Source organism: Sylvia atricapilla, chromosome 6 (assembly GCF_009819655.1).
Source record: "Sylvia atricapilla isolate bSylAtr1 chromosome 6, bSylAtr1.pri, whole genome shotgun sequence".
In the NCBI taxonomy this organism is placed as follows: Eukaryota; Metazoa; Chordata; class Aves; order Passeriformes; family Sylviidae; genus Sylvia; species Sylvia atricapilla.
Window position 1 is genome coordinate 32,757,636 of NC_089145.1, and position 24,000 is coordinate 32,781,635.

At 33.5% G+C, this 24,000-nt stretch overlaps 1 protein-coding gene across 6 annotated transcripts in view; it reads right to left on the reverse strand.

The window, feature by feature from the left end:
* The window catches only part of CDIN1 (CDAN1 interacting nuclease 1), a 125,126-nt gene that overhangs the window by 46,514 nt on the left and 54,612 nt on the right, over positions 1-24,000 (reverse strand). For 4 of the 6 annotated variants that reach the window (XM_066321439.1, XM_066321438.1, XM_066321440.1 and 1 more), the window contains 3 exons: positions 23,869-23,936; positions 18,787-18,852; positions 16,357-16,462 (listed from right to left, as the gene is read on the reverse strand). In XM_066321439.1, coding sequence (XP_066177536.1) covers positions 16,357-16,462; positions 18,787-18,852; positions 23,869-23,936 — 240 coding nt within the window. Of the gene's footprint in view, positions 1-15,942; positions 16,230-16,356; positions 16,463-18,786; positions 18,853-23,868; positions 23,944-24,000 lie in introns of those variants that run through there. The other 2 variants (XM_066321441.1, XM_066321443.1) reach the window with 2 other exon arrangements.

Sequence of the window (24,000 nt, forward strand, 5' to 3'; positions counted from 1 at the left end):
TCTCTGCAACTAATGACAGTCTTCATATTTTTCATTCTTAAAAAAATGTCAACTTTTCTAGTTTCAGTTCAGACACACTCGCGAATCATAGCAAAACCAGGGGGAGAATATTATAGATGAGATACAAGAAATATATCAACAGCAAGGCACAATTTTGAACTATTGTTAGCTCAAACATGAACTATATGCATATTGATATGCACAAAAAGGACTATTATAAGATTACATTATATTTATATTTCATATTTTAATTACACTTATGTAATTCAGACATATACATATATATCTACTCTGAGGTAAGATTCACTTTATGGTGCAGACATTTTCCTGAGATTTATACATGAAGAGGATTCTCTCACCATGCCAATTCCACAGACAGGCTAAATTTGAGGTCTATTCAAGCCAACAAGAGAGCCGAGGCTCTTACTGGTCTTGTGCTGATTAAATTTAGAAGAAATCCACAAGCAAGGGTATTAATTTTCAGAGCTGCACATGATGATTATACAGGGAAGGAGCACAAAAATACAGGACACAAAAGACAGTGAGCTACAAATGGAGAACGTCTTCTCCACAGTAGTGAGAACAGAGACCATTCTCTCTGAACTTGTACCCCTGGACATTTTGCAGAGAAGAATGATTTGAATGGTAGTTTGACGTGATTTCTGTTTTCCTTAGAATCCTATCCTTTATCTCCTCAAAACAAGCCAAAATACATCTTGAACTTTATGTTGTTTTTACAATACTTTATGCCAAAGAACAGACAGTATTTTTTGATTCTTTTTCTCTTCCTTGACACCCTATAAACAGTGCTAAGAAAATTAAAGTTATGAGAAGGTCTGTGCTTAGGTTTACACTTTTGCCAGAAGAAAAGAAAGTTTTCATAAGAGAGCACATTTTTATGTCTCTATCTGTAGTGTATTTTACCTTGAGTTTTAAGAAAACCAATTTAACCTTGCAATATTTTTATGCAGTATCAGGCTTTTACAGGTGGTGAATTTTAAATATAGAAGCAACAAGTAATTTGCTTGCAAGTACAAATGAGATCAACAATGGAACAGGTTCAAAGCTACATTTACAGTTACAGCTTACCCTGTCTACTGTCCAGAGGCACATGCCTGAGAATTAGTTACTAAGAATCATTATGCATAACAATATAATTGAAGACCATTATTCTATCTTGGCCATTTTACTACTTGAATCATGAAACCCTCAGCTTGTATTGAGGCTAGATGTGCTAACCATTGGGCAAACACATATGGAGCTAGAGTTCCCCCTACAAAAAGATTTAAGTTTTGATCCCTTTGATCATGCACACTCCTCTCTCGAACGTTGCATTTTGATGTGGTGAAATGATACAGAAAGTTTATTGGTTTTAATAAAGTGTTAGCAGTAAGGAGAGGTCTTTAAATACAGGAAATGTGATTTTTAGAAAAATAAAAAACACTACTGTGTGGTAGTAAGAGCTTAGTGCATCTACTAAAGTTTACAGAAGTTGCTATAGAAAAACAGTCATCTCTGTATGAGTCATGGCAAGAAAGTCATAAAACTCCAACATCACTGAACTTTGGTAAGCGGACAACATTATCACTAATAAAAAGGCAAAGTAAGCATACACCACATTTGACCTGAGCTTCTACTGAATTTTCTATTTGGGCTTGAATTTTCAAGCCCAATGGAAGTGATCAAAACTAATGATTCCGCAGGACTCCATCAGGTTCAGATTAGAGAATATAGTATATTTATTCAGATAGTAGAGCATATTCTACAGAAGCATTATCACACTAAAGAGTCCTACCACACCAGGAGGGATGAGTGGAAAGAAATAGACACAACAAGCTGAAAAGAGAAAGGACTTTGATAGCAGGATGATGTGAGGCACATCCTCATCAAAAATATGCCAAAGCTAACCATGCATGTGTCAGCTGTAGCTTGGGCCCTGAATCCTCAAGCCTCAGGAAACCCAGCAATGAAGAAAACATTTTTGTACAGAACAGCGCCAGACTCTTGTACATTTTTAGTATCTTTCTCACATGTCCAGTATATTTTACAGAGGCTGTGGTAATCATTTGTGCTCCAGTTCAAGGTATGTGAGAAAGCAGAAAACAAACCCTTACTTTTCTTAAAAGAAAAATCACCAACTCCAAGAACTGGGATGTTTGCAATTTTTATGATCAGTCACTGACAAAGTGAACACTGATATGAATCAACAATCCAAACTAAATTTACTGAATTATATAACAAGGCCCTGAATATCGAAGTTACACATTCATTATGAACAAGTTTTATAATGTACTTGGGCCAGTAACTGTAACTAAAAAACAGATAAAACTGATAAAAAAATTGTTGAAAATGTGGTTTGCTGAAGTTGATTTATCTGTAAAACACCTGGCTATACAAAGACAACTTCATACAGATTTTTTTGGTACTTGGCTACTACAAACAAACTGGTTAAAATCTCTTAAAGTATACACTAGAGCGAGAGAAAAAACTTACAAAAATTTCCTCAGGAAAGCACAAGGCTTTTGCACAGCAAAGGTACAAAAACTTAAAAAAGACAGCAGTCAATGTTGTCTATAAATCATTGCTAATCACATCTAAGTTAAGTTGCTCTTAGTTTGCCAGAAGCAATAAAACTTGATAATGCAGAATAAGTGCTTGAGTAAACTTTTCAACACACCACACAGCCAAAAACATTACTAGAAAATGAGACTTTTGATTCTGTGAGAAGGAAAAAAAGCAGAAATCAAAAATATACCTCAAAATGTATTTCCACAGTATATAAGACAGGCAACTATGATCAGTGGGAACCTACAGACCCTGAAATAGGCAAATGAACTTCTGCGAGTATAGAAATTGTATTGTTCTGAGGGTAATTGTGAGAACGTAATTTTACATTAAGAAGCTAAGTGTTCACCTTATATGTTTTTAAAAAAACCACCCTTATTAAAAGCTAAAACTAAAAGAAGCCAAAACAGGTAAAATCACACAGTTCAGAAAACACACAAATATCTCTACTGTGCTATTCATAGTCTGTGTTTTAAAAGCTGAAGGACATACATTTACACACACGAAGCTATCACTGCTTTGTGGTCTGCAGAGTATTTTCAGTTATTTTTCCTTATCCTTGGAAATACACATTACTCTTAATACAGCAGCATCCTGAAATTTTACAACATTTTGGATTTCTTTGAAATGAAAAGTCCATTTTATTGTTTTTTAATTAAATCTATTTCCCCAAAAGGTCTTTAAAGGCTCTACAAACTACCTTGCATTTTATTATTGCTGACAGTTATCTAAACCACGCTTGAATGCCCTCTTTATCCTTTAGTGAGCAATTGAAAGATCATATGCTAAAAAGACTTGTGCTTTCTCTTCTTCTAGCCCTATAATTAAGGCATTTTAATACATTTCTTCATAGTCATTAAGAGAGCACAATGTTAAAAATTAATGAAATGAGACAATTTTGAGTTTACCAACCATAAATACACACAACATAAATTTGTCTCAATTGTAGATATGAAAAAAAGCCTTCTTGAAATCACAAGATGAGATTACTGAATTGTCAAGATTTTGCCTTTGCTGTCTAAGGGTATTTAAATGATGTATGGTAGCCTGACAATACTCCAGTGTTGTTACATACCATACAAGAGAGGTAAACATTTCTGTCAAACATTCAAATTCCATTGGGTTTTTGTTTACTTTATATAGATGTCTATAAAAAAAGTGGTATTGCTGGATGATGCTGAAATGGGGGAGGAAAAAGGAAAGAGGAAGCAAGACAAAGGCATAGGAAGGGAAAAAAGATCATAAGTCAATTGCAAAAAACCTGACATATAATGAAAAATACCACCATAATAACACCCACTTACAGTGGTACGTTAATAATGTTTATAATAGAATAAATAGGATTGTCTTAATTTGGATTTTTTTCCTAAGAAACAAAGATCACCATATTAATGTATCACATATTTTTGTAACACAGTAATAAGTGGGTTTCTTTTGTTACATGGTGAAAGGAATTCAGCGCTTCTAAGTACATCATCATCACTTCTATATACGCCAATTAAATACAGGGTGAAATTCTACTACAAACACATTAGTACTGAGTATTTCCAAAAGACATTACACATGAGAAAATCATTCAGCTTATACAGCTTATCTTTCAAAACTAAATCAAGTTTTTCAAGGCTTAAGTTTTTTATGCTTTCTCATTTTAATTTACAAAGATGCAGTGCAACACAGAGCAAGAAGGTAAGGGAGGCTTTTTTTCTCTTAAGAAAGGCAAAATAAAAAAAAAAAAAAGGAGGTTGCTCTCCAGAAGATTTTTAGGGTTGTCAGACTGTTATATTATAAACAACCTTATTAGTCCTTTATAATTACAATAGGTACCTCTGGACAAGATCGAGCAGACATGACAAATGCTTCTGACTTCTTTTTAAATCGAACCTGGAAGGTCATCGCTGAACAAACAGAATGCTATACAACTGGGGCCATAAATTGTGAAAGCTAGCAAAAAGGTAAGTTTTTTGATATTAAAATTAAAATTATTCTGTTCAGAATTTTCTGTGTCAGATCTGGAAACAGGAGAATGAAATAGTTTAAAAAGAGTAAGTAGGTAAAGAAAAATGGATTGTTAGAAACTTTATTATCAAAAAAATTTTTTGGTAGTTGAACCTGTATTTTCTATTAATAAAATGTCTTTAGTATAGTTACTTTATTTTACAAATACAGTCTTATAGATAACACCTTAACGAGTATTTATCCATATTTGCATTTACTTTTTTTGCAGCACTACGATGAAATTGTGGACAGTCAAACTAAAACCAGTCTGTCTGAAATCTATGGGATTTGCTTGCTGCTATCCTCACATCAAGTCAGTAATGCATTTTTCTTAACATTTTTATTTTGTTTTAGGATCATTTAACAGTACTGGTAGTTCTGGATTAAATTTAATTTGCATGGAGATAAACAGTAACTTAAGTGACTGGAACTGGAAACCAGTTGATGCATTCACTTTTATATCTTGTATTTCAGTTTGGAGAGGAAATGTAAGGACTGAATTAGAAATCTCTAAACTCTTGATGAGAATTAGTAGTATTGAACAGAAGAAAATGAAACCTTTACTTATTTTCCTTACAGTTAGGCTGAATGAAATTGTAAATCAACAAAAGATTTGGACAGCATTCAAATAATCAGCTTTACCTAATAAAAGTTCTAACAGAGCACTGAGCATACCATTTGAAACAAATATGAAATAAATATGAAATACGAATGACTTTAAAAAGAACCATATGAAAAGCAAAACAGTAAAACTACCAAAATCCGAGCATAGGAAATTTGAACTGAAATGTATGACGGGCAATTAAGAATCTATTTTGACAATTCTAAGTGGTCAAGTTTTTAAAGTATGACACAGAAACCTTAACCTATCTGTATATGAGTGATAAATGAGGCATTTTGTGTCATTACATTCCCATAAATCACCTTCTTTAACTGCTGATGGCTTTTATCAGCTCTAACCTTTTCAAGCTTCTATCAGAGTGCTAACATTTTCAACTTTGACACATATGTAGTTTACAAATTCTGCAGCTGATTAACTCTGGACAGAAGCTCACTGCCATCATTGTCTTCTTCAAGTTTGGTTACAGCTTCAGTGTCTCAAAAACTCACAGGCATCCTTCATATGCCAGAAAATACCACTTCACTTTGTTGGGCTGTGTTGAAAAGGATTCAAGATATTTCTCCTTTTGAAAAAAGTAAATGAGAATATACTTTCGAAAGTAGTCTTCTACAGAAAGACTGAAATATGTGTAATTTTTATTAATTTAAAATAAACAGTGTTTTCCAAATAAAGAGATAAAGTAATACGATCAGTTTTACATGACTTTATAATATAAACAAGCTTGGAATAAAAAAATTGACTACACAAGAAATATTGCTGTAAAAGTTTCTGAAGTAAACAACACTATAAAGTTGAAAATTTTCTAATTATTGTGGTGTATTGTATATATGACATTACTGAACACTGCAATTATAAACTGATCATGCTCATGGGCCCTTAAATAATTTTTTGAGATCCCTCACTAAATTCCTCTCTCAAATATTTTGTGATTTTTAAGGATTACAAATAGCAGTATCTTGAAACTACAAATTTCAAAGATTCAACTTCAGCATTTCAGCACTTAGAACATGAAATTAATTCAACCATGATATACTCAGAATACAATAAATGAAAGAGCAGAAAAAATAGAGGAAAAAATGTTTTATCCTGGGTAAGTAAACCTAGAGATTTCAAGGAACACTAGCTTTCTGTAGAAATTAAATTACCTATTTGCCTGATACATTCAAATTTTGCTAAAAATAGATTATAAAATAACATATAAAATCTCATCCAGGTGTTTGTCTTATTTTAACCTAATGTAGTATTTCAACAATAAGAAGACAGTGATACAGTAACTCTTTCTGCTTTAGTAGCATCAAGACATAGTAAAAATGGTATCAAAGCTTTAATCTAAACACTTGTATTTTTGCTCTTTTTTTAATTTAAAAATGTGCAGAATATAATTGCAGATGTATTTCATCTATTGAAACAGCAGTGACTCATTCACTGAAATGAATTTTCAAGATATACCTTATCCAAACACCAAAACAAAGCCCAGATTTAAAGAGATACTGTCTTAAATAATATTAGTCAGACTGAAATTTTTATGTTGGTTGTGTGACTACCGGAAGCCTGGTACTTCAGATGGTATTTGTTTTGATAAGAGCTAACTAGACATCAGACCTGAATAATGAAACATGAAGAGACAGGCTTGGAACATGTAAATAGGAATGTCCACAGAGATTCTCATGCAGCTGATTGTCTCTTGTTGATAAACAACACGTCTTAGAAAAACAGTGGAAGAAGGAAAAATTTTTGCAGCATCCCAACTAATTTAGCCTTGCAGTGTCAATATTTAAGGCCTATCCATAAAAAATTGAAAGTTCTTTATTTCACTAATAATGTCACACATCAGAGAAGCCGTTCAGTCACACTTTGACAATTCAGATGTAAATCTTAGAATGTCTGTAAGTATTCATGACAAAGGCACATTTATCATTTAAATAAAAGGACATGATTTCCTGATATTTGTATCAAAGACTAGTGATGGATGAGAGCATGCTAATCAAATGAAAAGAAGGAACACAGATGCGTACTATTTTGATTAGGAGAAGGGAAAAAAGACCTCTTTCCTAAATAAAGATCTAAACATTCATGAAGTATACACACAAATATATATGTGAGTGTATATAACACAATGCATGCTTAGGAGCTTGGTATGTTCTCTAGCAGAAATGCTACAAATGCTAACTAGAATAACTGCCAATTTACTTAAGGTCAGAAGAATCCACATAACACTGACGTTGATAAATTCCAGTTAATGGCTTATGAATTTATACATACAGAAGCAATTTTAGCTTTCTTCTATTAAAATTCAACAAGTATTAAAAGAGAAATATTTGGTAACTTGTTTTCTACTGCCTTTGTTCTACATTTAAATTATACTCCTGTAACATCATCCTTATGTAACTTAAAACCGCATAAAATCAATCTAAATATTGCTGAGGACAAAAATGTAGACTGTTCAAATGGGATGCAATATTGCAAGATAAATGGGAAACTTCAGAGCCAAACTTTATTGTAAGCTTTTACATTTTTGGTGCTCAAGTCACCTTACTTCAGTGTTTTGCTTTATGTGTACCCAAATTTTATCCAACCAATTTTGCATGTTTAGGAAGAACTAATAAACACCAAGAATTTTGCTTACTGAGCAGGAGAGTCAGAACTGCTGCCAGTGAAACAGCCAAAAGTTTGTTCAATTTGCAGATCCAAATGCCATGCCATTGCATCCAAATGCCTCAAGGTCCCATGAGGTTCAATGATGCCTTCACAAAGTGTTGCCACATGATGATAACATGCAAGTCCTTGAAATCTATCTTTCTCATTCTCCTTTAAACAGGTAGTAACTATAAAGAAAATACCTCTGATACTTTTCAATTAAAATTCCGAAATGAGTGAACAACTTTTTGATATCCTTGAGAAAGTACCCCAGTCACTCTAGTTCTGAACAGAGAAAGAAAAGCCTCTTTGCTAACTGGAGAAATATTCATCAAATATACTTGTCTATACCTTGCTGTACTTATGAAACAAAGTACTAAAACACTGAAAACAATTTAAGCAATGAGTCTCTGTCACACAGTTTTCAAGAATTTACATGAAGGAACATTTTACAGAGTCTACAAAAATATGTAATTGAACCTAAACCAGTGGTACTGAGGCACAAAAAATATATTTGAAATCAAAAATATTCTTAAAGCAATGATATATTTCTTATTGTAAAGATAAGTTTTACCTGAATAGAAATGCATTTGGAGCTAAGAATGATATAATAAAGTAGTGTTTAAAAAAAATACACCAACAAGCATTTTGCTGTGTCACTCAGAAGCTTTAGTAAGACACATCTGATGATGTGCTTAATGCAATTTATCCAAATATCCTCAGTGCCTGCTACAATGCAAGATTAGGCATTATGCACTGGAAACAGGAATCCATATTGTACTATGTAGGAAGTTTCAATATATACAATCCAGTCTCATTTTAATCAAAAGAAACTCTCTCAGAGCTCTCACAGAGGTTGAACAGAAACGTGTTACACCATAGTGACACTGTATTTCTTTTTGCCTAAGCCAAGATTCAGGCACAAGAGTTTGTGCAACTGAGTGGAAATGTGATTTCTACCCATTAACTGCCCAAGGACTACTGAATCTACTCATTTTGTACTTCAAATTACTCTTAGATTGTGCATTCACCTCATCAGTCCCATGCTTTTAAATGCTTTATTTACTAAGTCCTATCTGTAATCAGCTACTGACATTATTTATTTTTTCCTTATATTAGTACATATAGTTTAGTGTTATATACATAGTAGTTTATCATTTAATATATTGAAGGCTGCTTAAGACAAACAAAATTCCTCCACCTCTTGGACCTTTTGTGAAAAATTTACTGGATGCTCAATATATATAATATTCAATAGCATGTGAGAATAATTTTTATGCAACTCTGATAGTTAGAAAGATAGATAACTCAATTATTAGATCATCTATCAAAATATTCAGATGTGTAAGAGGCTACTAAAAAGATTGATGACTGAGAAAGTCCACTGATTCTCTAGCCATCATATCCACACATTTGGCTAGACAACATTTTTCGCTGCCTTCACAAGCAAGCTTCATTACCCATCACTCCACTGAAAAGAGTTTATTATGAGGCTGCCATCTTGGCAAGACTATTATTTAGATGATAAATGTTGGGGCAAAAAGTGTGTCTAGATTTTTTTTTTTAACCATGAGCTTTTTGACAGATAAAACAAACAGCATCTACATTTCTAATTAACTTAAATTTGGCATATACAAATATAGGTCAGTAAAGCTATGATATGCTACTAGATTATCTTCTGTCTGAATTTTGCCCTTCATTTGCAAAATGTAAATTAACTAATTAGAAGAAAGGCAGCATTATTTGTGACAAAATGCTGCTTCTACTTTTTTTGCTTTGTGACATTTATGATCAACTGCAGCCCTTCATTTTAACTTCTAGTAGATGGATAATTATGCTCAAACTCATTTATTAGGCTTTTAGCATTGTAACCCAAATAAAAACTTCAGATTTCTGAAGGCAAAGAAGTACAAAAACTGCAACATACAGCTAAATTACATACTTGACAGTTTTACTTCATTCACAACATTATGCTTAAAACATATTTTGCATGAGTACAGGTATGAATATTTTCATTTTCAATGTTCAAGTACCTGACTCAGAGGAAAGTCCCTATTAACATTCTTAAAATTTCCTTGAAATCTCTGCAGCCCTTCTGTACATGATGCACAGTAGCAATAATATACTTAAGTTATTTCATTAGTAACAAGAGTTAAATTTCACTTTATATGCCCACTATCCTCTTCAACCGTCTTGAAATGGATTAGACTAGCACTTCCTGAGTTACAAAAAGGAAGAGGGAGCTGATCATCTTGAGTTTCAGCCCAGCAACCTGACTTTGTCAAACAAAAAATATATCATATCATAGTTTACAGGAAGGTGTTCTTTTTGCTTTGGTTTGGTTTTAACTACTAGTAGGTAGGTAAAGAATCAACACTAAAAGATACATTGAAAATGTCAGATGTAAATGTCAATTAAAAATTACAAGGAATTCTGAAAGGTAAGGTCTGTGGGGGGTTGACATTCTTTGACATAGTGGAGTGTCTGTAACCAGGCCTTTGGCAAGAATAGCAGGATCTATGCTGTCAGCTCTTATCGTACATAAACTTAGATGCTTGTCTAATCTGAATGAGAAATACCAGGAGAACTGGAGCTGAAGCCTTGCAGTAATATGGAAGAAAGCTGAAATGCTCTATCTACACCACATGAATCTCCTGTGACAAGAAAATATTTAAGACAGTACAGAAAAATATAAGGGAAAAATAATGTAAACAAAAACATATACCGCTTCATTTACTATTTTTTAAGTTCAGGATGTAACAATCTAGCAGTGAAAGAGGCTTACTTAAGAGAATTACATTATAATGAAAAACCTAGTTTCATGTCCTATGAAATACGATACCTAAGGAGAACAATGCGTGAAAATATACACTTAATATCAATCACTCAAATATATATGATAATATGAATAAAATAAGGTCTTTCTTTGCTTTGACAAGAATTAGTTTTGATATAAAATTAAACAATCTATGATGCTCAGCAGAACAACTAACTTATGCTATGCATAAGGCATATAGTCTTATGCATAAGGTCTCAGTGAAGATGTCTTCATGCTCTGTTTTTCAACCACATTGTTGAAGAGAGCATGATAGGTAAAATCTAAAAACATTACTTTGGAGCTGGAGTAAAAAATGCATTTTTCATAAGCTATATGTTGATTTTTATACTGTTCATGTGTCATTAAATAAATACAAAAAGAACTAATATGAAATGCTACTGGAAATAGGCTAAATGTATCTAGGATATTTGTGAAGTGCAGAGATACACCTCTGTGTGTTTATGTATGTATGTATGTATATTTGAATGTACACTTGTATTTGTTATTCTTGCAGAAAAAACCAGAAGTTTATCATCTTTACAAAGTAGTCTACTGCATTTTCTACTAGAAAAGTATTAGAAAACAGCATTTTTCACTGTTTTTGGTTCTCTTCTATGAACAAACATATCTTACTCAGTGCTACTAAGGTTAGCAAGTTGGCATAGTAATTCACTTTAAAAAAGTAAATTAGTTTTGAAGAAACTTACTATATAAAGTCCTAAGCAGTAAAAATCACCCTAAACTCTCTTCTATCCACAACCACTTTTGTCTAAGATTTAATTTGGTAATTCAAGTGAAGCCAGAAGGGAGAGGAAAAAGAGCATAGCAAAACCCAGCATGTGTGAAAAACTACAAGCATTAGATAGCTAAACAAACCCTAAGTCCCTCAGTGTTGCAGTAAGGTCAAAACCTTTCAGCATTGTACCAGTGTGTCAAAATATGTCAACAAACCATCATACTGCAAGAAGAAGAATGACCTTTCAGTTCTTTATGTTTGGGCTGCTTAGGATACTGGGTATGCATGAACAGTTTTCCTAGGCACTTGACAAATATAACTCCCAAGGTTTCTTCCAAGTCAAGTTGTTACAATTATTTTCAACTCACCAAAACAATTTTTAAACCATCTGCAACTGAAGAATACTGAAGTTGTTAATAGAATGGACATCCACAAACCCACAACAGATCTCCCTCTTCCCCTACCACCTACAGTCAGACAACAATTATCATTTCAACAGTCTGCACAGTAACCTGCTAAACCAATTTAAAGAGATGAACAGCAAAAAATGCCTGTAATTTGCATCTCCTGATTCAGACTTTGCTCACACACAATTCATCCTTACTGTCAACTGCAAATGAATTTGAATGCAACACTTCTCTCAAAAAAAACTAGGAACACATTATCAGTGTTTGTGTTGTGATATACAATCCTTTGCATCGTTTCTGTTTGCACTTAACTGAATTAAAATACCCTTTTATTAATCAATGGGGCTCAATGATAATTTAATAATTTAACAATTGTAAGTTATAGTTATTAACTGAAGTATCAAGATCAGGCATAATGTACCAATTAACAGCACACTGAATCATGAATTTAGGTTTCCTAAAAGTGTGATTAGTATTTTAAAATTACTTATGGGAAACTTGCTTTTATTTGTTCTTTAATAAACAGGACTAAACATTTAGAATACAAACAAATGGTGGAAGGAATTTAGTACAGAGATGACTTACCATTTTTATTCAAAGAGAAGCTGAAATGCTTCTTTTTCACTATGTGAAATTGCCTTTAGTTTAATAACAGTGTCAAATATGACATTTTCCTATGGTTTTCCTCACATATAGTAAAGTCTATTTAGCTAATAATGACGTCAAGCTATCTCCTGGGACTCTCTAGAAATTACATTCCAGACTGTACATATGCCTTAGCCATGCTTTAAGAAGATAGGAAATGTAAATTGCTGTATTTGAGTTTATATCTTGCAGCAAGTCACTGACAGGGTACCCACTAATTACTGTTTGAACCATGTGTTGCTGATCTGTATATTCTTAGAAAACAGTAGCCATGCCTGTCAGCTCTGACTAACAGACTTACAGCTAGGTCTCCAATTTTTAATTCAAGTTGAAAAAAAGTCATTAAATCAGATACTATGGAGGAAAGAAAAAGAAATAGCAACATTCATCTAAACGCTAAAATAATTTACAACATGTTCATAGACCCCATTTTAAAGTGCAATCTGCGTAACTTGCTGTTCATGCTCTCCAAATTACCTTTGGCCACACTAACTATCAAATAGCTTTTATTCTCATAGTTACAACAAATGCACCAATGTAGACCAGTGAAAAATGAAAAGTGGGGTATCTACTACTTGTGCACAAAGCAATTACATTTTGTGCATGGAGTTTTTATGTTTACCCAGTGGCAGTATAAGCTACAACCTGCTCAGTGGATGCCACCACTCTGAAGGAACAAACATACTGAGGGAAGAATATGAATCACTTTATACTAAGTTTGTCCAGTATATAAAATAGCTTTTTTCCTAAAACATAACTCTGCAAAATCAGTCTGGGAATATGCAAGACCAAACTTGCCTTTTCCTTTTTCTTTATTATTGAAAAATCTCAATATCTTAACAACATTCTAAATTATAACTGTGCAAATCCACTGTCAAGGTACGCTTTGTACATTTTTAATATGAAGCTTAATTTGAGGATGAGGTTGCAGTGCACCACTGCAATTGAAAATTGCTTAACAATACCATTGATGTATGAGCCATAAAAAACCTTGCTAAGCTGTCCCTGCAGAACTCGGAGTAATAAAAAGGTGTTCTTCTGCACTGAGGTGAACAGTCATGGTTGACTGCATCTAGGGAGCTGTTCTGTTAAATGAGAAAGTGCCATTCCTTTCCTGTCAGTACAGACCAATTTAAGACACTCACAGACTTAGTTAGCACAAAGTACAGGATTTAATGAAATACACACATAACAGCAAACAAGCCCCAGCTATGTTCAAAACTTTCAGTCGGATTCTGAATAGAATTCATCTTACATCTGTGATGTGAGAAAAGAATACAGAAGCTTTTCTAGTTTGACTCCCAATTTTTAGATAAGCAATAAAAAAGATGAACAGAAAAGGTCTAAAACCTCTCACTTTCATTCCTTTCAAAGTACCTAGATTTGTGTTTCTATCCACATCCAACAGGTGATACAGATTTTCTCCTGAATTTCATTTCTGCTTTAAGTTCAATCAATGGGTCAAGTTTAAAAATTCCTAAACTATTACTTGAGTGTCATATCATCTCTATTGTGAACTCATGCTTGTTCTTCAAGTAATTTCTTTTTCAAGAAGAAGGGATACAAAAGGTGTGGTGAATTGACTGAGAATCTGGTTCTCCCTTGAGAGACTCTGCTTAGACTGATTAAATACAAAATTGGTTCAGTTTGTGCAGCTATACCTGTGTCCTGTCATATAAACAGTTCCACAGACCAATGAAAGTTAACTGTCTAACCTACATGAAACCTAATCTGTCAAGATGTGTTCATTAACCCAACTGTCATTATATTAGAAACTACAGTAATTCAGAACTCGTTTTAGAGGATGTGGCACTGTCAGCTTGGCCAAGCAGTACCAAAATTAAAACTAACAGGATTTATTCTTTAAAACAACCCCACAGCAATCTGTCTAATTTCCATAATTAACCTAAATTTTGGATTTAGAGTGTAACAAATCTCACTATGGAGAGTTCTAGTTTCCTTTAAATGAATGTAAATTTACTATATTTAAGAATCAACCATTTTTGTAGTTGTTTCTAATACAAACGGCTGTAACAGCAGATTTGGAAAATTCTCAAAACTACTTCCAAAGTGTTTTATTGATCCATGTATCACTCAAGTCTACTTTTTGCAACATTAAAGATACTTGACTAACAGCTCAATGAGAGATGTTACTCATTTTTGAAGTTGAATTATTAATTCGTACATGTTAAAATTAAAATTAAGTTAGCAACAACTTGGTTTCTTGATAAAAGCTTAAGAGAAGTTTCCTTTGGAAATGTCAGATGCAAATGATAAATACTATTCTCAAATATTTTACACTAAAATGTGGATAAATACTTCATAGCACAAAACAAGAGGACAGAAACTGTAATGGCAATTTTATTACAAACAACAACTGGATCTATGCCTTCATTCTACCTGTCAATGCAAGTTTCACCACATCTCAACTTAGTATCTTTATGTTCAAGTTATCTGTTTAAAATTCACTTCCTGGAGGTATTCTTCTGTGATACTATAATGGATGCCTTCAAAACTCACCCTTTTCACTCAGGAAGTATTCCAGTACATCTGATGGTCTTCTCCCAGCTTGAGCTGCTCCATTTCTTTTACAATGATGTGCAGTTCAGCGCTGTTTGCATCACAGTCTTTCCTGCCATTCTCACCATTTGCCTTGATGTTTTATATACCCAAATTTCTTTCTAAGTTTTATATTCAGTGTTTTACAATTTATTTTCTACAACTCTTCTAGAGTATATCTTCATCCAATAACTGACAGCCTTTCAAGTTTCCCATTACCTTGATTTAAGTTTTCCAATTCTCTGCTTTCTGGGATTATCAAGTAAGGGCAGGTCCTTTTCATATCAACCAAAAATGTTGCTGCAGAGCATAATTCCCCAGTTTGATGATGTTATTATCAAGATCTGGTTTCCCTTTCTCTGCTGCTTTCTACTGAACCTGCTTTTAAGCTACTTCCAAAGCTAATGCTAGTTATTTTCACATTCACTTGAAATACTATTATGGTCACCAGATTAGTCTCTGATATTGGCACACCGCCTCTTTGTTGCATGTTCGCACACTTGTGCCATGTTCTCCACTATCCCTCTGATGGCCTCTTGTGGACACTGAGAAGACCTTTAAATTTATGCTTTAAAAAATCTGTTATTAAAACTTTAATTTGCCTCTCTATTTTACTTAGGGTTCTAATACATATAAAAATGGCATTGAAGATGACGCATTGTGTTTAGTATCTTTTTGGGAAAAAAATCCTCCAGTGAGGAGGCATCTAGTAGCATGGCAAGATTTATAAATATACACAACAATGACTTTTAGAACAGTAAAGCTGAAGTATTTTAACCATATTTAAAAGAAAATATCTTTACACCAATACCATCAACATGCCACAAAATTCTGTCTAGCACAACTTATTTCCCCCCTTATCCTGCAAATACTACATTTTCAAGTTGAACATAAGTGCAATTATTGCTTCAAATGTAAACAGTATATGAAATAAATACTTTATTAAAAAATACACTGTGAAAGGATGCTGTCCTACATACAATGTCATGGAGCAATAACGTCCTTTATACACAAACCCCACTTGGTTAGACTGTGAAGATTTTTTAACAAATTTGGCACCTTGCACGTATTCCAAAATGTTACAGCAAAATTTTCTTTCTAAGTCAGGTACTAAAAAACTGACATATGACTTTTGTACCAAAATAACTTACTCTGTCATTACCATCACTGTAAAATCAGCATATATATTTGCTGCATGTTAACAATTAAGATCCCATTTTTTCATAAATATTTCAGCACACTAACCTGAAATGCTAATTAATGACATTCAAAATACAGATTCGTAACATGTATAGTCAGTAGTGCTTTATCCAGCAACTTCCTTTTAAAATGAAGTCCTATTTATCTATAAGGAAAAAAACCAGAAATATACCTGTTCCAGTAGCTCCAAAACTGGTCCTGCAAGTAGGCTTGGTGGCTACTTTCATCACCAAATGAGGCTTTGCTTTCAATCCAGTGAATTATGTGTCCTTCCACAGCTAGGGTGACAGCAGAAAATAAACTGAACTCTGAAAGTCACACTCAACAACTTGTAAGACTGTTTTAGGGAACATTCTATTTACTCCACAATCTACTACATAATTCATGCTTGTAACCAAGTTACATATTTGTAAAAATTATGTTTCAAATATGCACATAGGGCATTAAAAAAAATACCAGAAAATACTTTTAACAGATAATCACATGAATTTCAGTTTAATTACACCCTGTTCCACATACCTGTTTTAATCTAACACAAACAGAATGTAAAGAAAAAGATATTAGACTAAGAGACAGTTATATTCCTATACTACTCTTTGCTGGAAAGTAGTTGTCAGGAAAGAAATGGCTAAATGATAAAAACAGTTAGCTAAACTGCTAGAGACAGACACTTGCTACCAATCCAGTAAAGAAGGTGTAAGAAAGGGAAGGAAATTCATTTTAGACACACATCTGCTTCCTTTCTTTTATAAAACCAGTAATGCTTCATCAGAAGGAAGTTACTAGTAAGAAGGCTTATGTGAAAAAATGTGATTTTGAATTTCTGTTTTTTTCTATGCTTTGGTATTTGCTTAGGTTCAGGTTTTTCCACATTTCTTGCAGGAGTGAACTACTAATATTAATAGAATCATCATTTTTTTGGACAAAGGCATGTCCTCTCTGAAGTCGACAAGGTAATTCTGCAGAAGAAATCATGAGCATCACTCTAGAGAACATTCTTTCTCCAAAAAGGTGTTGTTGGGTGTCATTGTAAAGATCTTTAAAAATGTCACCTTTGAGTTACCTACAATATCCACAACCATGATGCCATATCCTAAATTTCACTCGGAATGACATTTTCAGAGAACATGTAAACCCAGAAGCACTATACAGAAAGATTACAATAGGCTATAGCAGCAAATGGTTGACCACAGATGGCAAAACTACTCAGGAAATCTGGGAAAATAACTCATGAAGTCACCACAGTAAGCTCTATGTGCCACCACTACCCTGCTATCAGTAACCTAGTTAACTTGTGTAGGCCTGTCCTCCTACATCCTTCCCTACCCCCAACACCTTCAGACGCCAGGAGATGTAACAGCTGAGGTAAAATCAGCTCAGAAGCTATTTCTAAGAAACATTTGCCTTCCCTAGGCATGTACTGAGTCATGAAGAAAAGAATCCAAGGACTGCTATACCTTAGTTCAGGGGAGACAACAGGTAGAACATGATTTCCTGTCTCAAGTAATAATTTGAAAGAAGCAATGCACTATTATTATTTAAATTTGAGACAAATTTATGCAAATGAAATGACTATTTTTAACCTTCTTTCTAATAGGGTAATATTACAAAAAGAGTCTTTTGTGTGTTTCCTGGTTTCACTTCTCAAGAGTTAAAACAAAATAGTTGCTTTTCTAGTTTCCTTTTGATCAGGCTCCTGAATAGGTGGGACACAATCTCATGTTTCTAATATAGAAGTGGGTGCCTTAACACTGATTATGTACGGTATTTATCATGGTCCACATTACTGGGCAATCCTACTAATGTACACAACTTTCTGAAGAGCAGGTAAAGAGGGAGGCAGGCTCTTTTCAGTGGTGTCCAGTAACAGGACCAGAAGCAATGGATACAAACTTAAACACAAGAGTTTCTGCCTGTGGAAAGTAACCAATTTTCCACTGTGAGGGTGCCTGAGCATAGGCACATGTTACTTAGAAAGGTTATGGATTCTCCCTCCTTGCTGATATTCAAGATCTGTCACATGGCCTCAAGACCAGAAAAGGCAGATGAACTTTAACATGACCTTTATACTTACTTTTGCTCCTTATTCTTTCTTACTGTTCAGGCTTTTAGAAAACAGAAGAGTACTGCAGAGTTGTATTTGGATGCAAAGTGATGGCAAAAAGAGTAATTGCACAATGACAAACCTTTATGCAATGACCTATAGGGGCAATGTAATACTCTTAAGACTACTTTGAACTGATTTGGTCTAGAAGTAAAAGACAATTATAGCTATTTCAGAGTTTAGTTCAGAAGGGCAGCAGGTAGAATACATCAGAGGGAGCAGGGACTTGGGGGTTTTTACTGTTTTTTTTTTTTTTTTTTTTTTTTTTTTTTTTTTGTTAATAATGAGATAAAAACATGCAAAGACTAAAGAAGAAACACTGGCAACACTGCTTAGGATGAAATCTTTCTGACTCAGACTAGAAGTTCTTCAAGTTATTGGGTAACTCCTGAAGAGACTAATTTACAGTACGCTGGAATATGCTTTGCTTAAGTAGCCATAACATTTTAGCATGAGCATTTCTACACAAAATAATAAAAATTCTTTTAGAAGACTTACCTACTGGCACTTCTAAAATAAAGTCTGGTGTTTTGTCATAACCCTTTGCACGAAGCTGATCTTCAGCTGTACATAGAAAATAACTACTGTTTATAAAACTATTCCATTAAGTAGACAGCAGCATAATTAATTTTATTCTAAATAAGAGTGCAAGAATTACTAATGCAGTCATACATATCTTTCTTATGCATGCAATGCTGTGTCAGATTAAATGAACCTTTGTAGAAAACCTGAACCATGGATATAAAAATGCTTCTTTGTCATCCCTGCATTTTTATGTCTTCATTATAAACATCATTAATTCAAGCTGTCATACAGTATTTTATAACCTCCAAATATTCAAAATAAAGAGGTATATTCATTGATTGAAAGTAGAGTCTCTCCACCTTTGGATGTGTTAGGATTAATCCTACTAACACCACAAATGTAGATATACTGTTGGTGCTGCCTTGGTTTTATTTTTAATGTTAGGATAAAGTTGTTAAAAAAAAAGGGCAAGAAAAACCTTCTCTCCTGGAAATTTATTAAAGTAAAGAAGAGCCATAATATTAGTTTCTCATTCTGAATTCTGTAGATTTTTTCCAATTTCTGAACATAAAAAGATTTAGACATTCTGCTAACATTAAGTCTATAACTTTATTGCTTACAAATACTAGAGCTGAATGTTTCAAGAAATAATAATGAGTGAGTAAGACAAAAAATGCAAAAGGCAAAAATGCTCCTTTTTAAAAAACAGGAAAAAAAAAAAAAGGAAAAAAGCCCATGTCACCCCTTAATATTTTTAAACTACTGTCCTTGATTTCCGATACCATTACATTGGTATTTCTGAAAGACCATTTCTCCATTAGAATTTGGAGTGACCTGGTCATTCAATTCCAGGCATGGCTTTCTGTCTTCACCCAAGCTCAACTAATGGCACTACCTAGTAACAAGTGAGGCTGTGTAGCCCCTTAACACCTACTGGGCTGTTGACATTGTCATGCATCCCATTCGCCTTTCTACATCACCTTTGATTAAAATTAATGGTCCATTCTCACTGTTGGGTAGCTTATTTCCAATCCATTTATCAGGTTAGGACAGTAGCTTCATGGCCAACTCAGTTTTTGAATACTTTGTACAAATCCTGAAAGGTCAGCAGTTTGTGTCCAAGTAACATTTTAATGAAAAGAAGAACACACTAACTTAAAAATCAAAATATTGTAATATTGCCAAAAGCAAACTCTCCCAGTCTTTTTCACTGAAGAATGTAAGTCTGAAATATTTTATATAGCGAACTAATTCTGAAAGGGTGACAGAAGTAAATTTGGAAAGCTGTACGTTTATGTCAGTGCAAAAGCTGTTTATTCTTTTTGAGTGGTACTATGTATTTTTTAAATTTTGAGAGAATTTCTTCATTATAAACAGACTACACTGTAAATAGAAGTCTTTGCACTGTGATACTTCATTATAACACATGATAAGGTAATGAAAAACATTTCTAGGATTTGGAGACAGACTTACTTTTTGACTATTTTTTGAACTCAGATTTTATCATGTATACAGATAAATTACGTTAAGATCAAGAAGTTTCTAATTTAACAGAACCTAGTAATAGAAAGTTTTATGGCATAAAATAAAAAGGAATTAATGTTCTACGTAATCTTTTAATCCTTATTTAAACAATACAATTTCATCCAAATCTAGTTAACTGCAACCTGTTCTTAAAATAATCTAGGGTAGACAATAGGATGTCTCAGCTGAAATTTTGTTCATTTATGAGCAATAGCAATGGAAAGGTCAGTCTTTCACATCTAACAAATGCTAGTACCACAAAATCAGGGAAATACACCTCAAAAAAAACTTACTGAAAACCAAAACAGATGTAAACACACATTTCAATAGGTCACCTATTGGCAGGTCTCTGAACTGGAATCTGCATCAGCATTACTTTTAATATTCTTCAATACATTATCTTTTCAAGTGTGCCCAATTACTTTTAAAATCTTTTAACACTAATTCATGGCTTGAAAAAGATAATGTTTTTTGTTTTAAATCTGGTTCTGAATGTCTTCATGCGGTTTCTCCTAGCATTGTGTACAGTGATTAACATTAGAAAACATATTAAAAACCATGTTAATTATTAATCATGTGCAGAAATAGAACTTCACATTACTATTTCTCCAAAGGTTTTGAAGCTTTGTAACTCTGCAGAAGAAATAATTACCAAAACTCGTCATGATCAACGTAAAATTTTTGTTTTAAACTGTAACACCATCAAAAAGAAGTTCTAGCTTTTCAGCCGAGGTAAGTTTCCCATTGGTCCAGCAACTACAGCAGGCAGCATTCTGCACCTCAAAAGATCCTTAAACTCTAGCACAGATTAAGAAAATAATTCAGTAACTGCTTGAAAGCCAGCCCACAGTAGCTTTGACAGCTACATTTATAAATACTCAGGTTTGAAAATTATGCGGAAACAGCTCTAAAAAGTAGTTTGTCAAGAGATACCCAAATAATTTAGATTTTCAACAAAACTGCAGCTTCATCTTTACCATAATGTAAATCTCAATCAGAACCATTTAACACATCATTGTTCTTATACTAGCCCTCTTCTGCTGGTGCATGAATGAGCTACAACTGCAAATTTAAGAATAAGCAGAAAACACTGATCAGACGTCATGATTTATATCCATTGGTGGGAACCAAAGAAGGATGAAGCTCAGTACCTCCCGATACACCTAAAAACTTTCCTAGCACATTTATGGTAAAGACACACACAAAAAAAAAAATTTAAAAAAAAAAAAAAAAATTCCTATACAGAATATAGGAACTCCAGGCATTTCAGTATGGCATGTGAAACTGTGAGCCGTGAGCCTGTTTTGGTAAAATGTTTATTTGATCACTTTAATCTCAGACCAAGTGATAAAGACTTGAGAGCTGTGTTTTTGCTGTAGAGACGACATGGTGTATAAAGTACTTCTCATGAACAGTGGATTAATAAAACGTAACACTCATTACTGTGTACAGGTTTCCAGTCAATTCCAGGGTGAGTCTGAAGCGGTTACCTCTTATCTGTAGGCATTGAAAGCCAACAGCTCTAGAAACATAAATTCTTGTCCTGAACCTGAAAAGCTGCTTCATGCTCTAAGACTATACTGAGGCACTTCATATTCACTGTGTCCTTTGACTGTTCTTTCCTCCCCTAGACTTTCTGTTCCCAAGTGAACACATTTATACAAAACCCCTAACTATTCTTGAAGTACAGTACAGTGGAACAGTACACTAATATGGGAACTGCAAAATTTCTGTTTCTTTGAAATGTGTTAAAAAGTAATGGAATTACAAACCATAAGCCATGCAAATCATATGCCATCTTCAGAACAAGAATGAAGTATTATGCAACAAAGCCTGAATTTGTGGACCTATGGGAAACACCATCATTCCTTCTGTTTTTCTGGTGTTCTCTTCAAGCAGTTTTGGAACTACTTTTTCAGACAGGAAAGGCTGTATTGCAAGTGGCTTGGTAGGGTTCATCTTGCAGATACTTAGGGAAAGCTTTTTTTTAAGAATACCCCAAACACATCTAGAATCTGAAATACATATGTGATCACAGATACAATAAATACAAATCTTAACATATCTTAAATCATGACTAAACAATACTTCACTATACATAAAATGTGAACAACAAATTAAGCTCTCTCATTTCTGTCTTCATATTCTAACAAGATGAACCATTCTAGATGTTTTAATTCAACAGCACAAATTTCTTGAAGCTAATTTCGAAAGACAAAATTGATGCTTATTCAAAGTTATAAAGCACTAAAATTTAAATGTGATTTTTATACTGCTTAAGCTTACACAAGCCAAATAAAATGATAATCATTGGGTTGAGGATCCCTTAATGAGTCATCCAGTCCATTCCCTTGTATTGCAACAGAATTGATTTCATTATCAGCTTTGATAGATGAGTGTCAAATCTAGCCTTGAATTTTTCATTGAAAGTGATTCCACAACCTTTCCTGGAAATTTGTTTCATACTTATTGTTCCTACAACTGTTTGGTATTTTAACTTGCCATCATCTCTGCAATTACAGCTAAAGCCTATTACCTGTATCTATCCTCTTACAGTCAAATAAGAAAATCTGCCTCTTCTTATTTTCATAGTGTCATTTGCAAGCCTTGTGATAGTTAATCCTGTCCTTTTTTCACTTTTCTCTCAAATAAAAGAGCACACTAATTCTGTTCCTTAATCATATGGACAAATCTCTACAAAAGCTTAATAACACTTTCTAACTTCTTGAATTTGTTTAAGGTTTCCAAAATGTTAACCCAATATGCCTTCAGGAGAGATTGTACTCCCGATAAACCTACAAAATTCCCTGTTCACACAAATTTAGTACAATCCTCAACCATTAACAGAAGAGAGCATTTCACTTCACTGTCGTCTCATCACATAAGAAATCCAAGATTTAAGAAGTCATTGTTTATCATCACATTCAGAGAATGGATACTTTAAACATATATCTTTGTTTCCATGGCACTCATGTAAAAGAAACATACTGCAGGCTAAAAGAAAAAAATGAAAGTAACTTCCTAAATAATTAATCTCTAAAATAACTTTAAAAATAGGGAGTCTAAAAAAGAGTAATTGCATTGATTGGGAAGCAGGGGGCAAAAATTCAGCAGAAACTGCACAGCAAGGTAAATGAGTGAATCTTCTATCAGTTCTTTAATACATAAAGCATTCTGAAGCTAATATTTCATATGCTTCTTCCTAAATCTCATAAGGCCTGGATTATGGCTAATATCTCATGACACCAAAAGTAATACTGCAGCAGATATTAAAGCATTTTTTTCAGCTACTTATTCTATAAAATATTAATTGCAAGTCTGTGCATGTGCTGTATATATAGGGTATTAGGTAACTGAGTTCCTGCTCAGTTCTAAATCAATAAAAGATAACATATATAGCATCAATCATATTTTACTCTTCCTTGCTACCTAATACAGGGATAATTTGGGCTGAATTTTGTCCTAGGAAAACAGTTACCAACACCTCTGAAGTTAAGAACTCACTGGCTAGCCTCTACTACAGATTCTTACCTATGAAAGAGAGATTTTTTTCCAAAAGCATTTCTCGCAGCAAGACTTCATGCTCATGCCCAATAGCGCTGATAGCTTTAGGTTAAGAAATAGAAGATTGGAAAAGAAGCAACTCCATGAAAACATCATAGG